The sequence below is a fragment of the Mesoplodon mirus genome (assembly GCF_964341445.2).
Source record: "Mesoplodon mirus genome assembly, chromosome: 2".
Lineage (NCBI taxonomy): Eukaryota > Metazoa > Chordata > Mammalia > Artiodactyla > Ziphiidae > Mesoplodon > Mesoplodon mirus.
In genome coordinates, this window is record NC_138977.1 from 224,779,541 (window position 1) to 224,807,512 (window position 27,972).

General features: G+C 42.2%; 2 protein-coding genes across 7 annotated transcripts in view; one reads left to right on the forward strand and one right to left on the reverse strand.

Annotated features, from left to right (window-relative positions):
* DHX32 (DEAH-box helicase 32 (putative)) overlaps positions 1 to 27,691 on the reverse strand; it is a 53,342-nt gene extending 25,651 nt beyond the window's left edge. Inside the window, exons 1-5 of one of the 4 annotated variants that reach the window (XM_082637813.1) lie at positions 27,371 to 27,691; positions 18,492 to 18,581; positions 18,205 to 18,298; positions 12,511 to 13,019; positions 2,975 to 3,168 (exon numbers count right to left, since the gene is read on the reverse strand). In XM_082637813.1, coding sequence (XP_082493939.1) covers positions 2,975 to 3,168; positions 12,511 to 12,792 — 476 coding nt within the window. In that variant the 5' untranslated portion in view covers positions 12,793 to 13,019; positions 18,205 to 18,298; positions 18,492 to 18,581; positions 27,371 to 27,691. The remainder of the gene's footprint in view (positions 1 to 2,974; positions 3,169 to 12,510; positions 13,020 to 18,204; positions 18,299 to 18,491; positions 18,582 to 27,370) is intronic. The other 3 variants (XM_082637814.1, XM_082637811.1, XM_082637812.1) reach the window with 3 other exon arrangements.
* A 6-nt stretch (positions 27,692 to 27,697) lies between these two features.
* FANK1 (fibronectin type III and ankyrin repeat domains 1) overlaps positions 27,698 to 27,972 on the forward strand; it is a 110,434-nt gene continuing 110,159 nt past the window's right edge. For all 3 annotated transcript variants that reach the window (XM_082637882.1, XM_082637884.1, XM_082637883.1), the window contains exon 1: positions 27,698 to 27,875. In XM_082637882.1, the coding sequence (XP_082494008.1) occupies positions 27,863 to 27,875 (13 nt within the window). In that variant the 5' untranslated portion in view covers positions 27,698 to 27,862. The remainder of the gene's footprint in view (positions 27,876 to 27,972) is intronic.

Sequence of the window (27,972 nt, forward strand, 5' to 3'; positions counted from 1 at the left end):
CTATATAGAATCCAGAAAAATGGTAGTGGCATAAAGATTATATTTACTAAGTACCTATTATGTACCCAACGGACTAGATGCTAAGGAGTTACAAAGAAAATGAAAAAGACAATATCAAATACAGAACACTACCTTCTATAATCAACAGTCACCCTTAGATCCTCTTATTTAAATAGCTATTCAATCTGAGCTTATCAAAACTTATGGCTAGCAGGTGTCTCCAAGGAAATGAATGCGGCCGGAATTTACCTTTTCACCCAAATCACCCAAATCGCTCACAGATGCATCGCGCTCCCATACACCAGTCACAGGCAGCAGCTCCCTGAGTCCTCACAACAACCCTGTGAGCTGGTGTGTCAGCCACCGCGTTTCACGGACGAGGAGGCGTAAGCAGAGAGGCTGGGGGACTTGTGCAAGGTGACAGGTGGGTGGGTGGCGGAGACACTCATTTTACAGCCACACCGCCTGCTCTTCAGAGTACAGAGCACCGGGAGGAAAATAAGGGACGACTTTCTTTTCTCTTATCGTATAGAGCTTTTCAGTACCTTTGGCCCCTTTGCTGCAACTCAAACCCTGTTAGCAATAAATCAGAGTATCTGCTGACTCTGCACTGGTTGGGGGATGTCAGGGTGGAAAGTGCAGCATCCCAGCAACAAGAGTGACTGTAAAGTAAAGATGAGACGACCGGGCAGCCCGGCAGAGGCAGAAGGAACCAGAACCCGCAGTGGCCAAAGGAGGCTGCTTGTTTCCCTCCACCTTCTAAGGTGTACCTGCGGTTCAGCTCCTCCACACCTGAAGAGTATTTTCTACATTAAGAAAGGAAAGCTACATGCAGATAAGAGCTAAAAAAAATTTTCAACAGTAACTGTAGTCCTTCCTTTGGCTGTTAGGATTGAATGCTTGCAGGGTTTTCACCATAAAGCAATGAAAGCCAAGTCCCAACACATAAGAGATGCTTAAAAAGGTGAGATGTGTCTTTGACCTACTCTGACAACATTATTGGGTGACTCCACAATTATTTATCTCTATGACTTTCTAAAAAAAAAAATTATATATATATATATATATGCACACGATCCATATCAATAAGATAAAAACATCATAAGATTTCATTTTAAAAGTGACTACATCTAAGAATCCTTTTCAAAAGGTTTCCAAAGTCTAGTCCATCCTTTAATTAAAACCATGACCACTTGAGAGGTCACTTCAAAATGTAAAGGGTGAAGAATGAATCTGCTAGGCGTGGGGATCCTTCACCCTTTCAGGGTTGCATGTCCTGTCCTGTCCAACTCTCCAACTAGCCTGTGAGTTCCCAAAAGCAGGGAGGTTTTTACGTTTATCTGTATCACTATTGGACCATCTGCATAATAAATAATTTATAAACATATACAATGACTCGGGGACATCACGGCTAGAATAACAGAAGGTTACATGTATTCAAGAAGTTCAAGTCATAGTGCTACTGACCGAAAGGTTCCCTATGGTTTAACACCAGCCTGAAGACCGATGTCCTCTATTTTTTTTTTTTTTTTTTTTGCGGTACACGGGCCTCTCACTGTTGTAGCCTCTCCCGTTGCGGAGCACAGGCTCCAGACGCGCAGGCTTAGCGGCCATGGCTCACGGGCCCAGCCGCTCCGCAGCATGTGGGATCCTCCCAGACCGAGGCACGAACCCGTGTCCCCTGCATCGGCAGGCCGACTCCCAACCACTGCGCCACCAGGGAAGCCCCCGATGTCCTCTATTTTTGAAGATAACATTTGAAAAATGTTAAAAGCAGCTTAGTACAAACCAAATGAGTTACACAGGCTTTCTGAATGGGAGAAGAACTGCACCAGAGTCTGCAGCAGCCAGCAGGGACCAGGCACTCGTCTTTCCTTCTGTTATCAAGTGTGTTAAACATCCTCCATGGGACAAGCATGTCAGATGCCGGGGATGTGAGTATGCGAAAACCATCCCTGCTATACTGTACTGTGCTATGCTGTGCTGTGCTATACTGTACTCTGCTATACTATGTCATAGCATCCCTGTTACACTAGCGTAGGACGTCCCCAGTGATGTGCCAGGGCACTCTGGTGTGCCTCACAAGTGGGTTAGAGACACGCAGAGACACTTGTCTCCTCAGACCTTGGGGCAGTCAGGCAGTGCCTGGGACAGCTGAAGCCCTTGAGATGGTCATCTTTGGCTGCAAGCAGCTTTGACCATTTCCTTAAGGTGCCATAAGGTACTCTCACTTTCAATGACGGCTATGATAGAAAACTGCTTGAGAAACTGGCCCAGAGCAGTGATTTTTTCCACTTCTCTTTTTCCTTCTGTTAAGCTCTTGGAAACCACTGTGTAAAGGAAATCTCAGAACTGTGGTAGCTACTGAGAGGGGTCCTTGGAACCTGTAAGAATCTCAAAACTAGAGTTTGAAAAACATTGACCTACACTGCCATGATGAAGGCTGAGACCAAGTTGTACAGAAGCCCAGCAGAGTTTTCTAATTTACACTACGGGAGGGTCATGGAAGCTTTCCTGGAGCAGGTGACCTCTGCATGGGATCTTGTATGACAGGGAGGAATGAGCCAAGCCCAGAAGAGGCACAGACATTCCATGTGGAGGGAAGATCATGTGTCAAGGCACATGGCACACAGAGAACCACATGTGTCAACACAGCTGGCACACAGACAACGCATATGGACCCACTATGAGGCGGAGCTCCAGAAGCACAGATTGAAGGTCTTTGGGGCCAACCTAACAAGTCGTGACTTTTTCCTGAGGATTATGGGGAGATACGGAAGAAGTTTAGACAAGGAATCCCTGACGGTGCCAAGGTGGGAAAATGACTCGTGCATGTCAGGCTGGTGACAGAGACGAGTTACTATCACACGTTACAGGTGTGTAAAGCAGAGAACGCAAGAATACGCTCTTCTAGGATCGCAGAGGACAAGCCAGGAGTCATCAGGTACAGCAGATGAAAGCCCCCCAAACCAACCTCAAGATCGTTTCACTGGTGCAGCAGTTCTCAAAGGGAATCATGTAGCCGACTTCATGACCGATGTTAACATCCATTTCGTCTGCCACCCGGAGGGCGAGCTGGACCACAGTCTGCTTGTGGACCTGTGTGCACACCACGCCCCCGTGCTGGTAGTGGATGGAAAGGCAATATTCAGCACACCACTGAGGAACCTTTAACGGGGACAAATGAGACAGGATCAGCCCCGCTAGGAAAACACCACCACCACCACCCAAAAACCTCCAAGGGTGCATCTTACAAATGATTTGTTTTCTTCCACCAGTGAATCGCCGGTGGGCTGCATTACAGCTTAGTTAGTGAAACTGAAGAATTTGTGTTTATGCATAGAGTTAGTACTAGTAAATAAAGTGAGGAATAAACAGGAGGTAGCAGAGACTGTACAAGTTAGACTCCCAGATGAAAAAAAAGGAAGATAAGAATAAAAGGCAAAGTAAAAAAAAATTGTTTTAACCTCAGCTGTTCTGAAAAGACTAATGTATTTAAGATTATTATTTTCTTTCTGGTTAAAAGAAAGCACCATCAAAGATATGGCTTCTGGTATCAACTTTTATGCTTTAAGCAATATAAATATTAAATAGCATTTAGATGAAAAATAGTAGCTCAAAATTAAAACATTTACGTTTAAATCTAAATGACCATAACAAAATAACCAGATAAGCCTATTTTACATTTCCCTGGCAATAAAAGCTAAAATACACTGGAATTTATCATCTAAATACAATGAAAAATAAGCTCAGTGAGATAATTAACCAATCCATCCAGATTTGGAAAGAGCCAATTCCAAGACTGCTCCTGAGTTATTTATTTTTAAATCCTTTTACTGAAAATGTATTATGGTTCAATTGATTTTAAATAGTTCATTTGCATAAGAATTATTATAGTAGAAAGTACTGAATTCATTTGTATGCTGGAATCTTAGGGCACTGTCAGTAAGTTATGCTTTGTTACATGTATTTTTAAAACAAATCATTCTGAGTGTTTTTTAACAGATCCAAGGTATTTTAAAGTTTCAGCATTTTTAATTATCTTCAGATTTGCTATTTACTAGACCCATCGTGGAATTCTTAGATTTAAAAAAAAAATTTATTTATTTATTTATTTATTTATTTAGGGGTGTGTTGAGTCTTCCTTGCTGCACATGGGCTTTCTCTAGTTGCGGTGAGCGGGGTTCTCACTGCGGTGCGCGAGCTTCTCATTGCAGTGGCTTCTCTTGTTGTGGAGCATGGGCTCTAGGTGCACGGGCTTCAGTAGTTGTGGCACGCGAGCTCAGTAGTTGTGATACATGGGCTTAGTTGCTCCGCGGCATGTGGGATCTTCCTGCACCAGGGCTCAAACCCGTGTCCCCTGCATTGGCAGGCAGATTCTCAACCACTGTGCCACCAGGAAAGCCCAAATTCTTAGATTTTTTTTTTTTGCAGGACGCGGGCCTCTCACTGTTGTGGCCTCTCCCGTTGCGGAGCACAGGCTCCGGACGCGCAGGCTCAGCGGCCATGGCTCACAGGCCCAGCCGCTCCGCGGCATGTGGGATCTTGCCGGACCGGGACACGAACCCGTGTCCCCTGCATCGGCAGGCGGACTCTCAACCACTGCGCCACCAGGGAAGCCCTCCGAATTCTTAGATTTTAATACTATAACTTGAAAAATAAACATAACTTACTAGAAATCAAGTAACTCCAAAATGAACATCTGCTGCAGACTGCAGATTCCCGATGTTTAAAAGTGTAAATGTAGGTCCTCTATTTCAAGATGAGTGTCAGCCTTGTCAACAGGTTGAAAACTAATCAGCATTTATTTCCTCAATAACCCACTTTGTTCTATGAAAGATGAACATTTAACACACTACACTCAGGAAATCTGGAATCAAGGTATATCACAAGTGACCAAAGTCAGGAGTTCTGGACCTGGTGTGCCACTAGTTTGTTATTTGTAAATCACCATTTCTCTAAGCTTCAGTTTCCTTTCCTGTAAAATGGGTTGAATGGATGAGACCTACCCTTCAAGTCTGAGCTCCTGTGCCATTTTCTCCCCCAGGCTTGCTGTGATACCTCCCCCCAACCCCCACCAGGAAGGAGACCCCACAGCGTACTTCCTGACAACCATGGCATGGACCATGGACCACACTTCCTGCAGTTGCTGGTCTGTTCCAGTGCAGGTCTGTTCACCCCACTAGACTATGAGCTCTGGGAGAACAGAGATCTGTCTTGGTCACCAAATAATCTTAAATAAGTTTATTCAATAAATATTTGTTAAATGAACAGATTAATTTCTTACATTTTCCAGAAATGTTTTTAAATTCTATGATTCGATATATTCTACCTTGAATTGCTTCACAATCAACCTAACTGGGAATTCACATAAAAGTTTCTATCTCCTTCATTCCCTAGGAAGTTAGTTTTTATCCTTGTCAAATTGTTACTTTTTAACCCGATTCCCTATTCCCTTCATATCTAGGTCCTTTGCTGAGACCTCAAGTAACACTTTTGTGAGAAATTATATTAAAACTGTTTGAATCTTTGTCTCCCCACTAGAGTGGAAGATCCTTAAGGTGGACATGCGTGGTTCATATTTCCCCCAATACTTAATAGAGGACCTGACACATAAGAGGGATAATAAATATCTGGATGGAAGGATGGATGAAGACATTAGAATAATTGAAAAGAAGGGAGAGAAAGGCTTAGACTCAGGACTTAACATGGGAGAGAAGTAATAAAACCAAGGGACATTTATTTCTAAGGAAGAATGGACAGTACTCACTAGCAGACTCATTATGCATAAGAAGAAACGAATATTTTAAGATCTCTGACTTAAAATACTAGGGTGATGGTGTCGTTAACAACCAGAATTTAAAAGCAAAATAAAATAGAATGAATGAATGAAGCTAAACAGTAGCATAAAGTGCTTCTGGGGGGAGCGAAGTGTTCAAGGGGAGGGAGAGAACCTTCAGGAGAGCCGGGAAAGTGGTCAGGGTTAAGGTCATCTTGATGGGAGGACATCCAGGTGTAGCCAGCCTGAGATCAACTGCAAAACAGGCCAGGAGCCTAAGTGAGGGGCCAAAGCTAGAGACACACACAGAAGTCCTAGAATTTCAGAGCTGAAAGGAATGGCAGGCATGTAGGCCACGGCCTCATTTTACACACAAGGAAAGTCTCAGAAGGGTTACTTGCCCCAGTCACCCTGCCAGTAAACAGCACAGCCAGAACCTATCCAAATCTTCCAATTTCTCATCTAGCATAATTTCCGCCAGGCCATGGTTGCTTCCGAGCATCTTTATACAAAGGTAGTAATAGGAGCCATCAGGTTCTCAACAGTCAACACTTTTTACTACTCTTTCTAGCCTAACAGCAATGTCAGGGGACAGCACTACGATGACAGCAGGCACTATTTTACACAGCTAGAATTGCTGCTGAAATGACACCATCCAGTTTCACTAAAACACCTGGATATACTCAGTCTGGTTATTATTCTATGATCCAGGATAGCCGCTTTCAAACTCTAGAATTCTACATGACTCAGATGATAATGGGCCACGTTCCCAAGGTTCCGATTTTGTTTTCTGAGTGCATTTCACTTATTTCTACTTACTCACATAAACAAATTCTGCAAGATTAGACTATTACAGTATGTTTATAATGTTATAAACATCATGTAGGCCTGGCAGTGCAATAAATATAAACAATCCAACAGTCCTCGCTGTTCTTTTTGCCCTCCTCCACAATAGAGCAAATTATTTCACCTACGAGGCAAAGAAGATAATTCAGAAATGGGACAGCTCTTCTAAACATCAGTTCAAATAACCAGCGAAAGACTGAACACATGCATGTTGGGCTTAATGTAGGGATGTCTGCTGACACAGCCAAGCTGAAAGTTGAGCACAAGTCACAACTAATTGGCAGAGCATCCACCCCGTGCAGCTCTGACTGCGTACGACGTATTGCCCCTTCAGTAAGTCACACATGGATGACGACAGTAATTGATGCAAATGCAAACTGAAAGGGTCGTCTCTGAACAAAAAGGAGAGACGTATGAAATCATCTCTCCTAATTATAACAACTTCTGTGCTTTAGCATACCTTCCGAATCACTCTAAGCAAGCTAAGGCACACTGTGAAGTTGGATGCCTTAGCAAACTCAAAGTATCGGATGAAAAAAATTATGATTCAGCAAATGCCAGAAATGTGAACATTTCATAATTTCAAGGGGCACTAAGATTACAGCTTCACAGGGAACTCTTGTATTCTCTGCATTTATAGCAAATACCGTACCGTTCCGCGCCCTGATTCTGATTCTCCTCTGGGAGTGGCTTTTTCTTTGTCCCAACAGTACCTTACCCTTCTCACCAATGCATTATGTACCTTGAGATTTCATGTCTCTCTCTATAGTTTCTCTTTGGAAGATATGTCCCCTCTCTCCTCCCTGGCATCTAGAACATACTTTAGTACTTAGCAAAAGGTGTGCAACTTGGTGAACAAAACAGAAAACTGTTCTTCTATAACTGAAAAAAACAAACCTATTTACAAATTTACCTGGGCCTTTCAGCAATAGATAACACCCACATTTGTATATTTGGTCTAGAAAATTTCCCTACTAGAAATCACAACTTCAAATATTTTCATTCTGAACTCATCCAACAACTTTTTCACATTCTCTCAATCCAGTTTTAAAGGCCGTTTTCTGGACTGTGTGACGTGCCACACGTGCTAAAGCCTGAGCGGTGAAGCTGGCTCCGGGTCGCACAATCAGGATCAGCGCAGACGCTGACAAAGCGTGACTGGCTCCTGGCTCTTGTCTCCTCCCTGAAAGCAAATCACCGGGACTCTGGCCCATCTGCCGCTACGAGAGTAGGTAAGAGGGGTCCTCCAAGTAACCAAAACCTAATCTACATCAAGGCTTCGCCAGCTTGACTTCGTAACTGGAGCTCTGCAAATTGTACAGATTCGGAACGCGAAGCCAAGACGCTCCATCCCCACCCTGGGCAACAGGCAGGAGGCTGGGCTGCTAGACTCTGGGAGGCTGGGGCCCAGGATCCTCGGCTGGTCCTGATCCAGATCAGAACCAGGAGGGCAGCAGAGCAGTCTCATTGCTGCCACCGCAGCAGGAGGACAGCCACATGAGTCACACTGGTGTGGAACCTCCTGCCCCTCCGTCCACGGCTAGAGATTGCGTCCCCTCCTCTAGTGGATGTATGAGTAAAGGACGCGAGACAAAAGTCATCTGTGAGACACAACGCTACTAAAGTTAAACAAATTCTAGTCCCAAAGGCCCTCAAGCCCTTGTTTTAGGTCCCCAGCCTGCCCATGGTGACTGATTCCTCTTCTGGGCCACCCAGAGTGCAGCTGTGCCAAGGTCCCAATCACTCACTTTTATTTAAGTACCAGAATCATGAAATCCAAAGTTGAAAGGAACCATAAGGACCAGCAATTCACCCAAAGGCATGAATCTCTACAGCAACATTCCTGCAAGGCGCACTAAGCTGCCCCATGTGAACCAGAATGTCAGAACTCATTCCTGAGGAGTGGGTCCCCTTCTGCATTAAATGTCACATGTCCCTGGATACCATAATTTGTATACCTCTTGAGTGAACACAGGTAGACTCTGCCAGCAGAAAATGCGGGGTAAGTTACTCAGCTAATAAGGTGGAGTTGTTCTATACCATCCAGCTTCTTAATTTAGGCTAAAGCTCAGGTACGTCATGCTTATTCAGCTCACTAACCCAACCATTTCAGGGGAAATTTCAGGACAAGTAAGTAAATAGATGGTTCTAAAAATATTTCATTCTCTTTTAGGCTTTTTCATAAATCTGCCCCAAAAAAGGTAACAAGAAAAGCCTCTATAAATGTATGAAAAGTTGTCCTCTTTTCCAGAGGGCAGTCACAAAATAGCCTCCATACCATCTGCACTAAAGAGAGGTGGAATTTTTAGGATCCAGCAAAACACTTGTGGTCCTCTTTGGAAGGCCTGGGTCTAAAGACAGACTTTTCTTTGAAAGGTTGAAAATGCTGAGGAAAAAGAAAATAGTCTTAGAAGCTCTTTAAAAAAATAACCAAGTTGTTTCCAGAATTAAGAAAACAACTGATGCTCCCATTATTTAAATTGGTTTAGAATTTGATTTCTCCTACCCTGAAGATACATACTGCCTTCACACTTAGCAGAAACAAGCATGATTTATTAAAATGATCAAGAAGTTAGAGATGACAAGAGAAACCATTGCTAGGTATTAACATAACATATTACATGATAACAATTCTTGCCCTTTAAGATCACAAATTCTAAAAGAAAACTCAAGAAGTATATATTAAAAAAAATTTTTTTTTAAATAGTGTGGGTTAGCAATTCTGAAACTAAATTTTGAGCATTCTAAGATTGAACAAGTAAAGATATTATAAATAATGAGTGCTAAGTTTCTCATAGTTAGAGAAGGGAGTTACAAATATGGAAGTGGGGAAGGCTAGAATGAACGCTGTACAGCTGAACTGGAATCAGAGGCATCAGTAGGAACCCATGGTTTTTAAGAATAGAGAGACAGAAATACAGATAAAACAGAAATATACATAGAGAAAGAAATACAGAGAAATAGAGAGAAACAGAGAAAGACAGAAATCGAAAGAGCTAGAGAGATAGAAGGAGAAGCAGGAGGACCTAGAAGCAATGACAAGTCAATGGCCAACGGGCACTTAGCACCCATCTCCTGGTTTTTAATACAATTCCCCACTAAAAGGAACCACCAGGGCTCCTTGAGAAAAATGGCTGTTTCCAAGACTGGAGCAGGGAACATACTAGATGAGCCTATAACATCTTACTGGGCCAGAAAGCAAAGAAATGCTCAGAGAATGATGTCAAAAGAACACAGAAGGCATCCTGAAGGGGTTCCCATAGGCCACATTGGGGATGATTTGAGCAACAAAATAAATGGGCTTAGTAATGAATTATCACCTACAGAATAAAATAAGAATTCATGAGTCCACACTGACATAAATAAATGAATAAATAAATAAGAAAGAAGAAAAAGCTCAGTTTTACAGAAGAATTCCAAATATTAAATATTAATAGAAGGAATTTCAGAAATAGAAAAATCACCATTTGGTTACTACCGTGTAATAACGTCAAAGGTAAGAATCATCCAAGGAGGCTAAAATTAGTAGCTGGAGGCAGGACAAGAAGCAGACTCTACATAGTCTCCAAGTATCTCCCCATATCTCTTAAATGATAGGGGGGGAATTGTAACTTGACGATAGAGGTCAAGACAGTCACCACCTTACCAAGTTATCAAATTTAACATCACCAGTCATGGGAAAAATCTTCTGTCTCCTGCTACGATGTCCTGAGGAGGACACATAGCACTTCAGTGCTCTTCCTGCCACAAACGCAAAATTGGAATCTAATCCAGAGGAAACACCAGGCAGATTCAAACTGAGGGATGTTGTACAAAATACCTAACGTGTACTCTTCAAAAATGTTGCGGTCGGGCTTCCCTGGTGGCGCAGTGGTTGAGAGTCTGCCTGCCGATGCAGGGGACGCGGGTTCGTGCCCCGGTCCGGGAGGATCCCACATGCCGCAGAGCAGCTGGGCCCGTGAGCCATGGCCGCTGAGCCTGCGCGTCCGGAGCCTGTGCTCCGCAACGGGAGAGGCCACGGCAGGGAGAGGCCCGCATATCGCAAAAAAAAAAAAAATGTTGCGGTCGTGAAGGGCAAGGAAAGACTGAGAAGCTGCTTCAGATCAAAGGTGATTAAGGAGAAATGACAAGGAAATGCAACGTAACTTAGGATTGGATTCTGGGCTAGAATTTTTTTTTTTTAATTACAAAGGTCCTTAGTGGGCAAACTGATGAAATTTGAATGTTATAAGTTAGATTTTGGTAATTATATTGTGGCTAGCCCTGTTTTAGTAGATACTGCTTAAGTATTTGGAGGTAAAGGATATCATATCATCAACTGACTCTTAAAATGTTCAGAATAAAAATCTGTGTGTGTGTATGGAGAGAGAATGATAAAGCACGTGTGGTAAAATGTTAACTTTGGTGGAATCTGGGTGAACTATATGTGGAAAATCTTTGTACTATTTTTCCAACTTTTTGTAAGTCTGAAATTATTGCAAAATAAAAACTTTCTTTTTTTTTTTTTTTGGCTGCGTCGGGTCTTCGTTGCTGTGTGTGGGCTTTCTCTAGTTGTGGCGAGCGGCGGCTACTTTTCATTGTAGAGCATGGGCTCTAGGCCCGCGGGCTTCAGTAGTTGTGGCTCGCGGGCTCTAGAGCACAGGCTCAGTAGTTGTGGCACACGGGCTTAGTTGCTCCGTGGCATGTGGGATCTTCCCAGACCAGGGCTCGAACCTGTGTCCCCTGCATTGGCAGGCGGATTCTTAACCACTGCGCCACCAGGGAAGCCCCTAAATAATTTTTAACTTGCCACTTGTCCACAGAAACCAGGAAAATTATACTCCTTCAGTTTTCATCATTAGCTTCTTATGACAAACTAAATCATTCATTGTAGCAACAACTCATCACAACAAATAGAAAATCATAATAAACCCTTGATATTGGCAGCTATAAACAAGATTAAAGAAAAAAAAAACCTATTGTCCATTTCACCCCTCTTCAAGTTCCATTTAGAACAAGTAAGCCCCAGAGGTAATAAAAACCTTAAAGCAGCAAAGTATAGTAGAAGGAGTTCTTAGAATTCCAGCTCAGAAAGTTATGTGACATTCGTTAGACAAATTATCAAACCCCTCTGGGCCAGGGTTTCATCATCTGAAAAATGGAGGGGTTCTATCAGATTATCTCTGTGGTCTACTCTAATTCTTACATCATGAGAACCTACAAATGAATTTCATAATAAAAATACTTATTGCTTGTTTTACAATTTAAGAGTAAAATAGAGATCTCACTCAAATCAAACTTCAAGTTCAAATATGACAACAATAAACTGGCCAGTAAATAGTCATTAGCTATCTATCCTAATTCTTTCCTCCTTTTTAGATCCTGAAGTGTGTGGCTCTAGGCCTGGATCATATTTGGCCACTCAGTTATTTCTTACAGTCTGGAAAATAAGAATTTCTTTGTGCTTTTGACTTTCTGTAACTTAACCAACTTCACCAATAAGCATATCCACACATCCTGATTATCAGACTGCTGGACATGTAAACATGGCAGTTAATCCCAAAACCTATGGCAGGCAAATAACATCTATCACATCTTTTAAAATATAATATGCACAACAAAATAATTGAATAGATTTTTCTGCTATTCTAAAGAACATTCAGTGGTAAAATAAACACAATTAATATCCACATAAGTATTAACTTTTATTCAGCTGGCTTTCATAAAGAAATTTAGGGAAGTAACTTAATTGTTGTGCCTGAATTGCTAATGCTCTTTTTTTTTCGTTTTTTTGGTTTAGATAATATCATTATTAAAGCAGAACACTATGCTGTGACACTGTAATTATTTAAGTAATAAAAAAGTACAACATACAAAGTAAATGCTTTTTTGTAGTGGCTACTCACCTGAGAGCTCTTGCCACATTTAGCATCTCCTGAAACAATCACAATTTGACTTTGAAGCAGATTCTCCATAAAGGAGTATTTTTCCTTCCATATTGGAAGATCTTCTCTTTCTTTCAGAAGTTTATAATAACGTGATGAATATGGCAATCCATCAAAAGGGTTAAGTTCCAGATCCTCACAGGCCAAAATCCCCTCCTCATCCCCCTCACTGGAATCGAGGGATTCAGGAAAATAGCGTTTTTCAGAGGAAGAGTTTGGACATTCCAGTTCTTCTTCTTCCATCTTGTCCAAGTGAGCTTAAGCAGCTGGCATTCTCCTACAATAACCCACTGCAAATAGAGTTGAAAGTGCACATATACAAACTCAGATGTCCCAATGTCTAGGACTTCAGTTCAAGGTTTTAGCAAGCTGAATTCCTCAAATCTGCATCTGTTCTTCTTTGCTGCATTAGCTACTATGCTGGCTCATAAGCACTCTTCAGCACGTTAAATGATTGTCAATAAACCACGCTAAACACAGACAAAAAAAAGAAGGAAAATCAGGTACATATACATACAAGATGTTCAAAAGAAAAAGCATACTCATTCAAAAACAAAAGCATGATTTTTCCTGTTAACTGGTTACTGTCCTTTATTTCTGCTGTCTGTTTAAAAGGCCAGGAATAATACAGGTTAATTCTTAAAGTCTGGTTGGCTGCAGTTTTTTCCTGGCCAGTTCGGAAAACAATCCCACACTGGACCTGGTGCTCCCTGCCTGATCTGCCTCTATCACAGGTCCCTGCATCTTGATTGACAGTGAATAGAAAGCAACAGGGGGACATTGTGAGTGTGAGCCTCAATCACGTGGTCACTAATCCCACTACAAAAGAGATGCCAGGCCCTATAAAAGGGAAAATTGTGAGGGCTTGGGGAGTGTTCTCCAACACTGGCTACAAGAGTCTACTATTTATTTAGTATTAAGAACTCCTCTAGTTTAAAGGAGAATATTAAAAAAAAATACTTCATTTTACATTTGCTTGTGCCAGTTTACAAAGTCAAGTGAGTGAGTTTCTTATTTTTTTTCCATCTGAGGCTATGGCTAGCTTTTGTTAATGAGGTCTTTGTTTGCTTAATTAAACCAGAAATCTCAAGCATATTTCTCGAGATTCCTGGGTCTTGAGCCCAGTATGTCATATTCAAGAGGCAATAAAATACATTTAATTTAAATGAAGAAGTGAAAAATTGCCTAAGAGAAGGTAAAATTTACGCTAGTAACATTCCCTACGTGTCAGGTAAGGGGTCCTTCCTTTTCCAATCACTGGTGATTTTTTAAAACTCTAATCAGTATTGCTGGAAATAAGCACCTTTTCACATTAATCAAGGGAAAACTAAAAAGACAGAAAAACTTGAGTATAAAAGAACAAATAATAAAATACATTTCATGATATCTTGTCACTCAGATCACTCTTTTAACAGCACCCCATTTATCGGAACTATTGCTTTTTTTTTTTTAATGTATAACACACCACTTTATTTTTTTAACTTCCTTTTTAAAATTTTTTTCAAATTTATTATTTTTTAAATTTATTTGGCTGCGCTGGGTCTTAGTTGCGGCATGCAGGATCTTTTTTTTTAGTTGCGGGATCTTTTTTTTTTAGTTGCGGTGTGTGAACTCTTAGTTGTGGGATGCGAACTCTTAGTTGTGGTGTGTGAACTCTTAGTTGCGGCGTGTGGGATCTAGTTCCCTGACCAGGGATCAAACCCCGGCCCCCTGCATTGGGAGTGAGAAGTCTTAGCCACTGGACCACCAGGGAAGTCCCGGAACTATTGCTTTGGATTGTCAGAGTTAGTGGGCTCAAACAGCTAGCTCCTAATCATAAGTAATTAAAAAAAAACCTCCTCCATTGGTCAAGCCAGGCTCCAAGGAGACGGTCAATCACTTAAGAAACATTCGCTGAGTACCTATTCAGGGCTTAAATTAATAAACTAGGCACTGGACACCCACTTACTCTGGGGGTAGGATGAAGTGTGGGATAGAATTTTTAAAAAGTCACATACAAATAGGTCAAAAGAGGGAGAAACCAGAGCGGGTAAGGGATGTTTTAGCTCTATGAAGGGAGAGTTCTTCAAAATTCATTCTAAAAGCCATTGTTTCAAAATTATAATGGAATTATAATGTTGTGATAACACAAATGCAACATGGATTAACTCTACAATTCTTCACTGCCCCGTGGCTGAGACCACATCCACAGAAAAGCTCCAAAAAACACAATAACCTGAGATCACAGGACAAGCTGACTTTGACAAGGTATCCAAGAATCAGAAAATTCTACTGCTTAAGAGAAGTTAACATTTAGTGTTATATTCAATTTTTGTTTTGTTCTGATTAGAATCCCTTCCAAGGGATCTCATCGTACATGTAAATTAAATTACTGTAATGACCAATGATTGCCTTAGGTACTATTTCTGAATTGTTTTAACTTAAAAACCAACAAAAAAGCAGAGCTATTATTTTTTACCAAATATGTGTCCTTGAAATGTTTCTCTTAATTTTACAGCACTCCCTAAAAGTGTAATAATCTTGTAATTAAAGTAAAATCTTACTTATAAAGTATTTACCACTTTGAATCCTTGGGGAAGAGTCACATTTTCTGAATAGTCATCTTTCTAGAGATCTAAGGCTCACCTAGCCCCTTCTTAACACATACAGTGTGTACAGATACATCACCCACTTCTCTGTTATGGTGATTAAAAGATGACCACAGGTTCTCTGCCACTGCTCCCATGGAGAGGTGGAGCCTACTTCCTTTCCCCTTGAGTCTGAGCTGGCCATGTGACTCACTATGACTACAAGAATGCAGTGAAGTGATGATCAGCTACTTCCAAGGCATTCACATGCTTGAAACACTCCCCCTCGGAGCCAGCTGTCATTCTGTGAGATGCCCAAGGAACAGGGAGAGGCCACTGGGAAGAAACCAAAGCTTGGCGTCTGTTTTCAGAAAGCACAGACCGCCAACCATGTGCGTGAGCCGTGGAAGATGCTCTAGCCCAGTGAAGCCTTCAGATGACCACAGGCCCAGCCAACAGGACACCCAGCAGAAGCAGCCAAGTCAACCCAAAGAACCATGGGAAGGGTAAATGGTCACTGTTATAAGCTACCAAGTTCCAGCAACAGATAACCAGACTTCTGCCTACTAAACAGAGTATACTCAGAATTCAACGCTTTTTTCACAACTCAACATCACCAATACATTGGTTCCTATAACACAATGAAGATTTCAGATTTCCCTGAAGTGACAGGGGTCAAAGGCCAAACTGCGGCCCCAGAGTCCTCCTTTCTCTGGGGATTCAGTACCCACGTCACACTGTGGTCAGCTCATTTACCTGGTGAGGCCATTCTCTGCTTCTCTAACCTGCTCTCCTACTTGGCATTTAGAAACCAGTTAGGCTTGTTTGACAGAAGTACTTGTAATGGTTGAGTCCACAAAGGGCTCTACGCTGAATCCAATGAGTCTGAAGGGTAAAGCTATGAAGTTTGTGACCTCTATTTCCAGTTCTCTCGGGACCTTTTTACTGCGATATAGACTGAGTTCCAGATTTGGAGGGGGGAAGTGGCTGAGTTTTGAGCCCACCCGACTCCCACGACAGACCTCTCCTCATTTATCCAGCAACTGGCATCAGTCATGTCAATGATTTTCTCCTAGATGTAATTAAATACATACAAAAGATCCGTATCTTGGTCTTTGGCAAATTAAATAGTACTAACCTAAATAAAGGAAAACACATAATATGGTAGGCTACATGCCACTCAAAATAAAATTTAATAAAAACTGTTATCAGTATAAACAACATTCTACTACAAGAATTTTAAATCTGAAAGATTGGCATTTGCTCCTTTTCAAAGCTATGCTACCTGAGGCTGTAGATGACAACACTTGTCAAAGACTGCCCTTTGAAGTGAATCTATTACAACTCTTCAATGAGTATTTATGAAAACAATACACATCTAGTATAACACGAAACCACCTCACCAAGAAAAGAATCAGAAGTTGATGTAAGATGAAGCTATGTGTTAGCCATTGATATTCTGGCTCTGGTCCAGTAATTCTAGAAATGTAAATGTAGTTCATAGACAACAAAGGATAAAGTTTGCAAGGGACCAAGTGAAACAAGATTGTGAAATTTGTCCTGAATGACTGTTTCACTGTTTAATGCTCCTCTTCAGTATTTCTCTCCATGTTCAATTTAATATAAATGTGTTCTTCAGACCCACCAAACTCTCAAATGTACCATTTTAGCAATTGCAGAGATCTGGAGATTTCCCAACACTTAGTCTCTGGACCTCTTCCCTTTTCTCTCTATAATAGGGCCCACATGGTCTCACCCTGTTTCATGGCTTTAATGCCATCATATGTGGAGGACTCCCATTTATACATCCTGTCAATCCTCTCTTCTAAACTTCAGGTCTCACGTATCCAGCTACCTACGTGTCATCTCCAACTTGGATATTTAACAGGCATTTCAAACTTTACGTATCCAAAACTGAGGTCTGATATTTGCCCCAAAGCCATAAACCTGGTCTTCTCATCTTCTTCCTTTTAATTGTTCAGACCAAAAAATTTGAAGTTATTCTTCATTTTTCTTTGTCTCAGATTCCACATCTGGTCCTTCAGTGGATGTGCAGAATAACAGCCTCCAAAGATGTGCACGTCCTAATCCCTGGGATTTGTGAATATGTACTTTGCTTGACAAAAAGGGCTGCAGATGTGATTAAGTTAAGGACCTCGGGATAGGGAGATTATCCTGGAGGGTCCAAGCTAATCATAAGGATCTGAAGCTCAGAGAGCCGTTCTCAGCTATAGTCAGAGGGAGATATGACCATGGAAGAAGGGTCAGGGAGATGCAACGTGTTGGCTTTGAGGATGGAGGGAGGGGCCGTGAGCCGTGATGTGTGTGACCTCTAGAAGCTGGAATTCTCTCCTACTGGGTCTAGAAAGCAGCACAGCCCTGCCGACCCCTTGACTTTAACCCAATGAGATCCTGTGATGGACTTCTAACCGAAGCACTGTAAGTTAATAAATTACCACTAAATTTGTGGTAATTTGTTACAGGAGCAATAGTAAACTAATACATCTGAGCATGTCAGCTCTACCTTCAAAATACATCAAGAACCCCATAAGTTCCACTGTGAACAGCTGGTCTGAGCCACCATCCTCTCCCCTGGATTACTGCAATAGCCGCCTGACTGGTCCTGGTTCCACCCTTAGTCTCTTGGAGTCAAAGTGATCCTGTTAAAGTCAGCTCACATCTCCTCGGGTCAAAAGTTTCTAATGGCTTCCCATTTCATCTTACTCCAAGGAAAAGCCACAATCCTTAGTAGGGTCTACAAGTCCTGTGGGACCTAGAGCCATCACCTGTCTGCCCTCGTTTCCACCGGCTCCCTCCCTTGCTCACTCTTCTCTACCCACGTGGCCCCTCAGTCTTCCTCCAGCACACGGCACACGCCTGCCGCAGGGACTTCACGCCTGCTCTTCTCTCCTTCTGAAACGTCCTTTCCTCAGATATCCAAGTGGCCGGTTCCCTTACTTCCCAAAGATCTTCATCAAATGTCAACTCTGTGAGGGCTTCCCTGCCCCCTGGCTGTCCTGTCTGAACATCTACCCACATCCCCGCACCCCAAACCCACTTCCTAGCTTCTTAACCTGCATTATTGTACCTCTTTGTTTTGTTGATTGTTGGTGTCCTCCACCAGATTGCAAGCACCCTGAGTCAGGCATGGGTCTATTTTGCTCCCCACGTCGACAGCAGAGCTGACACATAGGAAGCATTCAATAAATATTTGTCGAATGAACGAGTGAATGATGTTATTAGCACGTCAGGGATACTGTTGTTCGACTTCCCAGGTGGCCCTCGATTCAGTCAGTGACCAAGTCCTCCAAAATTCGGGATTCTGCTCCTTCCATCTCCCTCGTCTTTCATCCCCAGACGCCCGTGACCACCTACCTTACTCCCCAGTCTCTCCGCCGCAATCTCTCGTGCACAGATTTGCACTTTCATTATTTCACTCTCCTCAAAGTTCCAGTTAGCTTGCTACTGCCGAATGAACAGAGTTGAAACACTTCTGTCAGGAATTCACTATGTTTCTGGATTTCGGTAACTTTTCTGTCCCCTTTCGTTAATGATATAGAATAGACCCCTGCTGTTTTTAAAGCATATGGCCTGAAATTTTGGTGAATCACCACAAACATCAACTGAAATATCTGTGCAAGCTCTTGAGTTTTCCCTTGAACCACAGACCCAAACCACAGATTAGCTCCTTTTGCAACAGTTATTAAAGCTGTTTCTTTCTTGGTGACTTGAGAAGAGGAATTGTGTGGAAAATCACAGAGCTGCACTGAGATTCACATAACAGCGTTGTCACGCTTGCTCCAGCAGACCCCTGATCTTTCGGGCCACTTGTAAATAACCAGTATGAGGAGGCAACATCCCTAAGTATTAGGGAACTACTGAATTATCTGTACTACTTACTCTCTTTCCCCCAGTTTTCAGTCTCTCTACTTGAACAATTATTGAGCTATATCTTCTTTGGCAATTTCCAGAGTCTGAACCCAAATACAGTGGGTACTCGGTTAGCAATTAGAGGCTGAGTAGATAACCAATCACTTTCTGTTCTTTGGGGGTTTTATGTTTTTAAGAGTAACACCTGATTGTATTTTACTACAGCTATTATTCTTAATCTAATTAAGAATTAAGTTTTCTCTATTCTCAAGTTTTCTCATCTTCAATGCCTCTATTTTCATGGCTTCCATTTTCTTATTCAACCAATACTTGAGTGCCTACTAAGTACTTGCCCTGTGAACATGGGGGTGACACATGTGAACAGGCAGGGCTGGGTCCTGTCCTCATGGGGCATATAGTCTAGCTGAGGATGAAGGTGAGGTGTGAAACAAAGACTCTTAATCTTACAGTCAAGTAAGTAAAAGAAGGAAAAATGGCAGGTATAGAAAAGGAAAAATAAAAAGACCCTGGGACAGGTAAGTTCATAGATGAGACAAGGGCCACATCACAAAAGACTTCATATGCTATGGTAAAGAGACCATGTTTTATTTTAAGTGCCATGGGTCTAACTCATCGAGTCATTTCTTGATCAAAATTTTTATTTTTTTTACTCTTTTTGCTTTTCTTTACAATTTTCCAAAATCTAATGTATTACTCAATTTTCTAAATATTATCTATAATTTTTCTAACACCTACCTTCAATTTTCTTAAAGTTATTACTGAGATCAAGTTCTAGGAGAGTTGGTGACAGTTGAATGTAAATGGCAGAATAGAACAGATAGTGGGGTTATGAGCAAGCTTACCAAATAGGGCAGTAAGAGAAACCAATGAACCATTTTCATGTGAAAAAATTATAAGAATTATTAAAAACTAAGTAACATTTCTTGACTTTGAGTGTTTATAATTATTTTCACTTAGGTCTGGGAAAATAGGTCTCTTCTATGATCTAAGTCACAGCCAATCCTTTTTCATCTCCATTGTTTGGGGACAGGGTTCTTTACCTACACACACACAGACTTTGCCTTTTAAAAAATTATTCTTTTAATATGACTCCCAAATTTGTTTTGACACTATTTACCAATGCATTTTTCTTGAAGAATCTGTGCTAATTTTTATTGAAAGTTTTAAAGTAATTTAATATCTATTTAATGTCTCTTCATATTCTGCAGAACAGGAAATTATTTATTATTCAAATGTTTGCAAACAGGATCAAATAGACAATCAGTAATATCTTAAAAATCCTAGAACCTAAGGATGACTATTCTATAATACTAATATCAAAAAGTTATACTTTTGTCAGTTATATTTAAAAACTAAGATATTCCCCAGTGTTGCAGATTTCTGAATCTCCCAGGAAAAACACAACCTTAATAAAGTAAACCCTGATCTCCATTATGAGAGTACAAATGCTGAAAAAATAAAGGTATTAATTCTGTCCTTTCACAGGAGCAGCTCAGCAAAAGGAGACATCTGCCCATGTGGAACCTTTGGAATGAAGCTGTAACAGGAACACAAACACCCACCACACGTACTCAACACATTTACTCAGGTTTTCGCTTTGTGTCCTCTAGCTCTAGGTTTATGATAGACTTCCTGAGGTCAAGATCCGTCTAGGAGCCATCCTTGCGAAGTCTACAGTATATAGGGCTTTGCACAGATTATGTGATCAATAAATATTATCTGAAATAATAAACGATATACTTGTGAACCACGATTATAATGTCTGGAAGAAAGAAGGTTAATGAGGCATTACAAGTGAGTCATAACTCTTCAGGATAAAGGGCTATTCTTTTTTTTTGGAGAATGGGATCATTAGTCCCATATTCCATGCCAATTCTATTCAAAGTGCTTGTTTGCGGCAAGATAAGGAGCTTAAACCAGAATGTAAATTAACTCACTGCTTCCTTCACTGAAGAAGTCTTGCTGTTAAACTGAAATAAACAGTATGATTAGTGCCATAGTCTATTTACATGCTGGTGCCAGCTCCTAATCTCATTGCAAACCAGTAACCGTCTGTGGACTGGCACCGGTCTGCAGACCACACTTTGAAAAGACAGGTTCTATACAACCACTAAAGTTGGACTAGTACTAATGATAACAATAATGATGATAATTCTACCAATTAGCCTTTATAGAGTGCTTACTGGGTGCCAGATGCTATAAGTACTTAAGCACTTTATATGGATTACTTCATTTAAACTCTTAAGGACCCCATGAGGGTTTACTTTATTATTTCCATTTTTTCAAATGAGGGAATTTAAGCCTTCAGAAGCTTAGTTAATTTATTCAGCTTTGAGGTGCTCATCTGTGGTGGAGCAGGTGCTGAAGTCCTGCAGTCTGATCTCAGCTTCACCCCAGGTACGTGTACAGTGTGTGTTTAACGACATCGTACCACACTGCTTCCTGACTGCGTTAAAGAATGTGGGCTCCCACTGCAGCACTGTGGGGGGAAGAAATACTTGATAGTATGGGAGATGTCAGGCAGGGTGGTCTGGAAAAAATACCGTAAAACAAATAATGTGCAGTTCTTTTATGGGAAGAAAAACATAGTTGTAATCACTCACATGAAGTTACAGTCAAATACCTAATATGTAAACTTTATTTCCTAGGCGTGTTATATTTTAATTTAAACAATGGACTTAACGTTACGGGGATTTTCAGAAGATTTTACGCCTTTGCTTTCCTTTGTTTTAATTAGCTCAGAGCTCCCAAAAAGCACATCCTACTGGTTTCTAGTAACTACTTAAAACCTTTCTTGATTGTGACCGCCTGGAGGGGTGGGATAGGGAGGGTGGGAGGGAGGGAGATGCAAGAGGGAAGGGATATGGGAACAGATGTATATGTATAACTGATTCACTTTGTTATAAAGCAGAAACTAATAAAAAAAACAAAACAAAAAAACCTTTCTTGAACAAGGTAAGGTAAAAATTCAGAACTTATTTTAAAAACCTTATTTCTAGACTCCTAAAGTTGACTTTGTCTTGACTTTAAGTAAATCAAATTAATCAGCTACTTAAAAATACTCAAATGAAAAATGATTCACTTTTAACTCAATATTGGCTCATACCAAATACAGCTTGAATAACCAATGCTGCACAATGAATTTGTTAAAGAATCCTACATTCTGCTGGTGGTTTGCATCTACAGAAACATTTCCCAAGCTCAAGCAATGCTTATGTATCATAATAACATATTACTCCCCACATGTAAGTTTGTAAATCAAGGGTTTGGTTAGACTTTCAAATGGCTGGGTCACTCAGTGCTTTTCAATATTACTTTGGTGATTTTTTTAACTGAATAATATTCTAAAAACTAACATTTGAGTAAAAGCAGAGTTAGTGAAGTATGCTAAAATACTAATGTGGCTCATGTATGCAGTCAAGTTAGGTATCTGAGCAAATGGGTGGGAGCCAATCACAGCTGAAATCTAAAGAATAGGTTACTGCCGGCCTCCCCGGGGAAGTCAGCGTATTTATTGGACCTCCACCGCACACGAAGCCAACTTTGACCCATTTTTTTTAAAGACAGTATTTGCTGGAGGCATTATCATACCTCCTGGAGTTACATTTTGCTCTAAATGGAGATCATGAAAAAACCACAAATACCAGGACGTTTTGTTCTTTGCGAACAAAGCAATGGGTAGCCGTTTTGCATCACCTTTAACAAAGCAATAATCAACTGATAAACTGTGTTGTGTGCTCTGTGGCAGGTGGAGGGAAGCCCTGGGCTGGCCAGAAAGTTCGTTCGGGGTTTCCCATAGGTGCTATGGAAAAATTCGAATGCACTTTCTGGCCAGCCCAGTGTAATCATTTCAGGGAGTGCTGGTACATGAGCCCTCTAACAGCAGGGATTCTGTTTTATTAACCTTTCCAGATTTTCAGCTCACTTTTCTGGTCCCTCCTCTTTAGTCTCCTTGTGTTCTTCCACCGCACCCTGCTCCGCATATAAGATATCCGTGTACCCCAGAGTTCTATCCTTGACCCTCGTCTCGTTCCACACCATCTCCCTGGGGAACCTCATCACATTTTAACTTCAGTTACTGAATGCTTCATCCAAATTTCTATCTTCATCCCAGACGTCTTTCTACAGTTCCAGACACACATGCCCAACTACTACTTATGGGACACCCCAACTCAGACGACAGGCAATTTCAGTGTTAATGTTCAGAAATGAGCCATCATCTGCCCCATTTCTTACACTCCTGAGAAAGAAAAAGATGTCCTTCCTTCTTTCCTGTTCCAGATTCAACAACTGACAGAATGATCCCCGCGCCCCCCCGCCCCCCCGCGGGGAGACGGCCCTGGCTTCTCCCTTACCTTCACCCCTCCCCACACCAACACCGCCTCTCTCAGCCGTCCCTCCTCCTGATTCCCACCAACACCGCCTTAGTAGGTTAACATTTTTTCACGGGATTACTGCAAAATCTCCAATTGTTTTCTGCACGTAATTTTGGCTCTCCATCAATGTCATTCACAGGCTGCCAGTGATCTCCTTCAAATGCAGAACTGATCATGTCACTGACTCAAGTACTTTTTATTGCCTTCAAGATAAAACCTAACTCCCAGGTTCTTTCTGATTTAGCCTGCATGTGCCTCTCCAGCCTCACTTCCTTCCATTCCCTTCTAGTAAGTTCTCTCTGCTCCAGCCACAATGAACTTGTGCCTAGAGTTGGCCTCCCATGCCTCCCTGCCTTTGCTCAAGCTCCTCCTCTGCCTAGGAAGCCCTCCTGCCCCCACATACAATACATCTGGTTATTTCCTAGTCCCTTTATGAACAGCGACTCCGGAAGCAAGGAAGCACCTAACACACTATGGATGCTCAATAAATGTTTGCTGTATGCTGGAATCAATAACAGCCCTCTACATTTAATAAATTCTTTGTAATATACAAGGTATTTTCATTCATATCTATAATCACATTTACTTTATTTCTAGTCTCACAACTTGACTATTAGACAACCATTTCAGGTTTTATTATCCCCAGTTATCAATGAGGAAATAATAGCTCCTGACTTTACCAAGGTGGCAGAACTAGAAATTAATGCAATCATCCCTGACTAAAGGCTTGTCCTCTTTCTATTATTGTTCAACTTAAATTATCAGGTACACACCGAAAACCCACTATGAGCTAAAAGGAATACAGAAGCAGCCTAGGTTATGGACTTAGCTCTAAAATGTTTAATCTAATCAGAGGCCAAGACCCATACACAAAAAATGAGAAAAAACTCTACACGAAAGTAGAGAGAGAGAGAGAGTGTGTGTGTGTGTGTGTGTGTGTGTGTGTGTGTGTGTATAATAGATAGCCAACAAGGACCTATTGTATAGCACAAGAAACTATACTCAATATTTTGTAATACCGGTAAGGGAAAGAATATGAAGAAGAAGAAGAAAAAATATATATATATATGTCTGAGTCACTGTGCTGTATACCTGAAACTAACATGAAACTAATACGGTATTGTAAATTAACTATATTTCAATAAAAAAATATTCTAAGAAAAAAAAGAAAGTATAGTATGGTATAGGGATAAGTGCCAAAGTGTGTAGCACCCCCAGTAGGAAAAAGAAATACATTCAGTGGGCAGTCCCCTAACCTGGAAGACTTCCCAGATGGGAACTGGGGGTGTGGGTGGCATGGCTCTGTAGCCGGATTATACTACGAATGATTAAAAGGGCTAAGAGATGGGCATTTCTTGAGTCCAACAAGTTGAGTGCAGACCATGACAGGTCTGGAGGACTGAAAGGGAAGAGCAAAGATGGAAATATAATTGTTTTCTGCCTTTGACTGAACTCCTTATGAGTTTCAGAAAGTAACAGAGAAAGAGGAAAAAGTATCCTCACTCTGGCAAAATGACAAACAAAAATCCAAAAACAAAAATGAGAAACTTCCTCTGACTTATGATAGTTAAGTTTGCTAAATGGAAATAACACATTCATTTGCTTTGTTTTCTTTCCTTCTTTTTCTTTTTTAAATCATCCTACTAGGATTAAATAATGTTAACTTCCTACTGGAGTTATTTTTACTTTGAATTCTGATGTGGACAAGAGATTTAAATAAGAAAAAGAAAGGCTACTCTTACTGGCTACCCTGTGACAGTGCTTTGGCTTGCTACATTTAGTTGAGCATCAATCAGCAAAGTAAATAATAATGTAACTATTCTATCCAGTGATGAGCTTGGAAACTTTTTTAAAAATCAGGACTTCATTGTTTTTAACTTGACCACCAGTAACACCCTGAAAATGACAGTGAAAAGAAACAGAAAACAAAGTAGTAGAAAATCCCCAAAGGGACAACCAATACCTTTACCATTCATCTCAACTCCTAGGACATTAGCAACCTTCTGATCTCAGGATATTTCCTCCAATAATAAAGCATATCCTTTATCTAGAACGATTTCTCTAAAGCTCTTCTCACTCATTCAACAGACATTTAACAAGTACATCATACTAGGGCTGGAGGAAGAGAAACTGAATGCTGTCCCTGCCTTAGACATCTTTGTACCTTCCCCTCCTCCCACTACACCCCCCCCCCCGACAACCAGTCATTTCTTCCATAGGTACACTATCCCCTAAAATCCAATGTTGCTTTTCAGTTGCCAAAGTCACCTGTTACCTAAAATATTTCAGTGCAAGATTTCCTCAATGTCAAGTTCATAACTACTGATAAAATCATTCATCTATAATACAAAGTATTCACCAATGCATATCTCCATTTTTCCAACCTTAAAATCTGCATGCAACTACTAAACTCCTGAGACCTTGTTACTTTGGCACGAAGATCTACAATGTTGCTTATTCTTCTTTTTAAATACAAATGCCTAATCCTTTACTATATGGAAAATTTTAACCCTACCTCTTTTTCTTTCCTGCTAATAAAAGCCAAGTTTTCATCACTATCTTATCACATTGACTAAGATGTTATTAATGAGCACCATTATGTTTGTTCCTTGGATGAAAAGACCAATTCATGATTTTGCTAATGATGTGAAAACTAGAGTTTGAAAAGACTGTACTACCAAAGTACTGTTGATCTTAGATGCTCTCTGTCTAAAAATCCATCCCGTCTCTACATAACAGGAACAGGTATTTAAGGTACCATGAAGTGCTTACTTTCCAACCTCAATTTACTACTTTAATATTTTAGCTTATGAATTACGGATTCTGTATATATCACACTGCTTGTCGATATCCACACATAAACCTTCTTGCTTTGACAATTAATCTGAAAATGTCTCCATATAGTCTGGGAGGGGAAAGCCTAATTTGGTGGAATATAATAAATGTCCCTTTTCATCACAGGATATATGCTTCTCAGGTTCAATTAACCTCTGAATGATTCTAAGAGAAAAGTAATTCTCCTTGATGTTCCTTGTCTACAGAGTGGAAATCTCTCTAGTGGCAAAGAATGAGTAATCACTTACATGACCGCAAAAGGCCTCTTTTCATTTCCCTCGAGTACCGTCTAGAGCAGCAGGAGGAATTGATGGAGGGACCATAATCTCCAGCATGAGTGCTAAAGCAGTCATGCCATTTTCCTCCCACCTGCACTTTCATTCTCGTCCTTTCCTTCTCTCTTCTCCATTTTCCCCTCTTCCTTACAGTTGTTTTTCTTAACCTACAGCACTCTCCCCGTGGTTTGAATTTTTACAACCTACCAGATAAAATCCCTGGTGACCCTCAAAGCTTCCTTACCTGCATCAGTGTTTTAAAAACAAATATTAGGAAGGATTACGGTGTGGGATCACGTTACACTTGTTTCACATACATATAAAGTTTTGGCACAAAACGTGCGGGCTGATGCCAAAACTCAATCGAAAACCGGGAGGGCTGAAACAAACACACACACACACACACACACACAAACTAACTCAACCGGAAAGATCCGACTCGGGCCCACCGCCTGAAATGTGACACTTGGGATGACAGTGCAATGCGGAGCGAAGGAATTCTCCCGGGTTTCAGGATACAAGGGACACACTCGGCCAACTGCTGACGACAGAAGAGGCTCTCATCTGCTCCATGCTTCCCGCAAATGTGACACGAGTGACCCAACTCTCCCCTCCCAAGGCGGGGCCGGGGTGCAAGCCCCCAAACCCCACCCCCGCGGCCGGGGCCCCGTGCTTGGAGAGGGCTGGTGTGCACAGGTTCTCTCCCCGCGCCGAGTCGCGGCTACGGGAGGTTGGGGGAGACTGCCTCCTCCGGAGCATTTTACGAGTCGGGGCGGGGTCGTCCCGGGCCCACGGGCGGGCAAGGGGCCCCAAGCGGCCGCAACAGGTGCGCCCGTGCCGCCCACCCGCCCCTCCCGCCGCTGGGCCCGACCTTTACCTGCAGCGGCGGCTCCCGAGTCCGGGGAGGGAGGCTCAGGCCCGGCCGCCCTTCCCCGCGGGGCAGGCCAAGCTCGCCGGATGCACGGATCGACGGACCGACGGACGCCTCGGGTCACCGACGGAGGGCCAGCAGGCCCCCAGCCGAAGGCCCGGGCACCGGCCCTGCCGGGGGCGCGAAGGCCGCCAGGGAGGGCGCGACCGCCCGATCAGGCCTCAGGGGCAGAGAGTCTTCAGCCGGCGACCCCGCCGCCACCCTCGCTCGGTGCCCCTGCGACGCGCGGGTCCTCGCAGCCGCCTGCGTTGCCTCGCGGCTTTTGGTCCCTCCCTCTCGCCGTCCTTCTTGCCCCTCCTCCCCCGCCCTCCGGGTTGTCAGGGCAACCGGAGAGACGCCGGCCCAGGACGAGAGCCTTTCGGAGGGGCTGCGGCGGCGGCGGCGGCGGCGGCGGCGGCGCGGGGGACTCGGCCCGTGGGGCTCCAGGAGCAGCTGACCATGGAGCCCCAGAGTAAGGGGGCCGGGGCCAGGGCCGGGGCGGGCGGCCGGGCCTGCCCGGAACGGGTGTGGGCGCCCTGCGCGCGGCTCCGCAGGCTTTTAATGCTTTT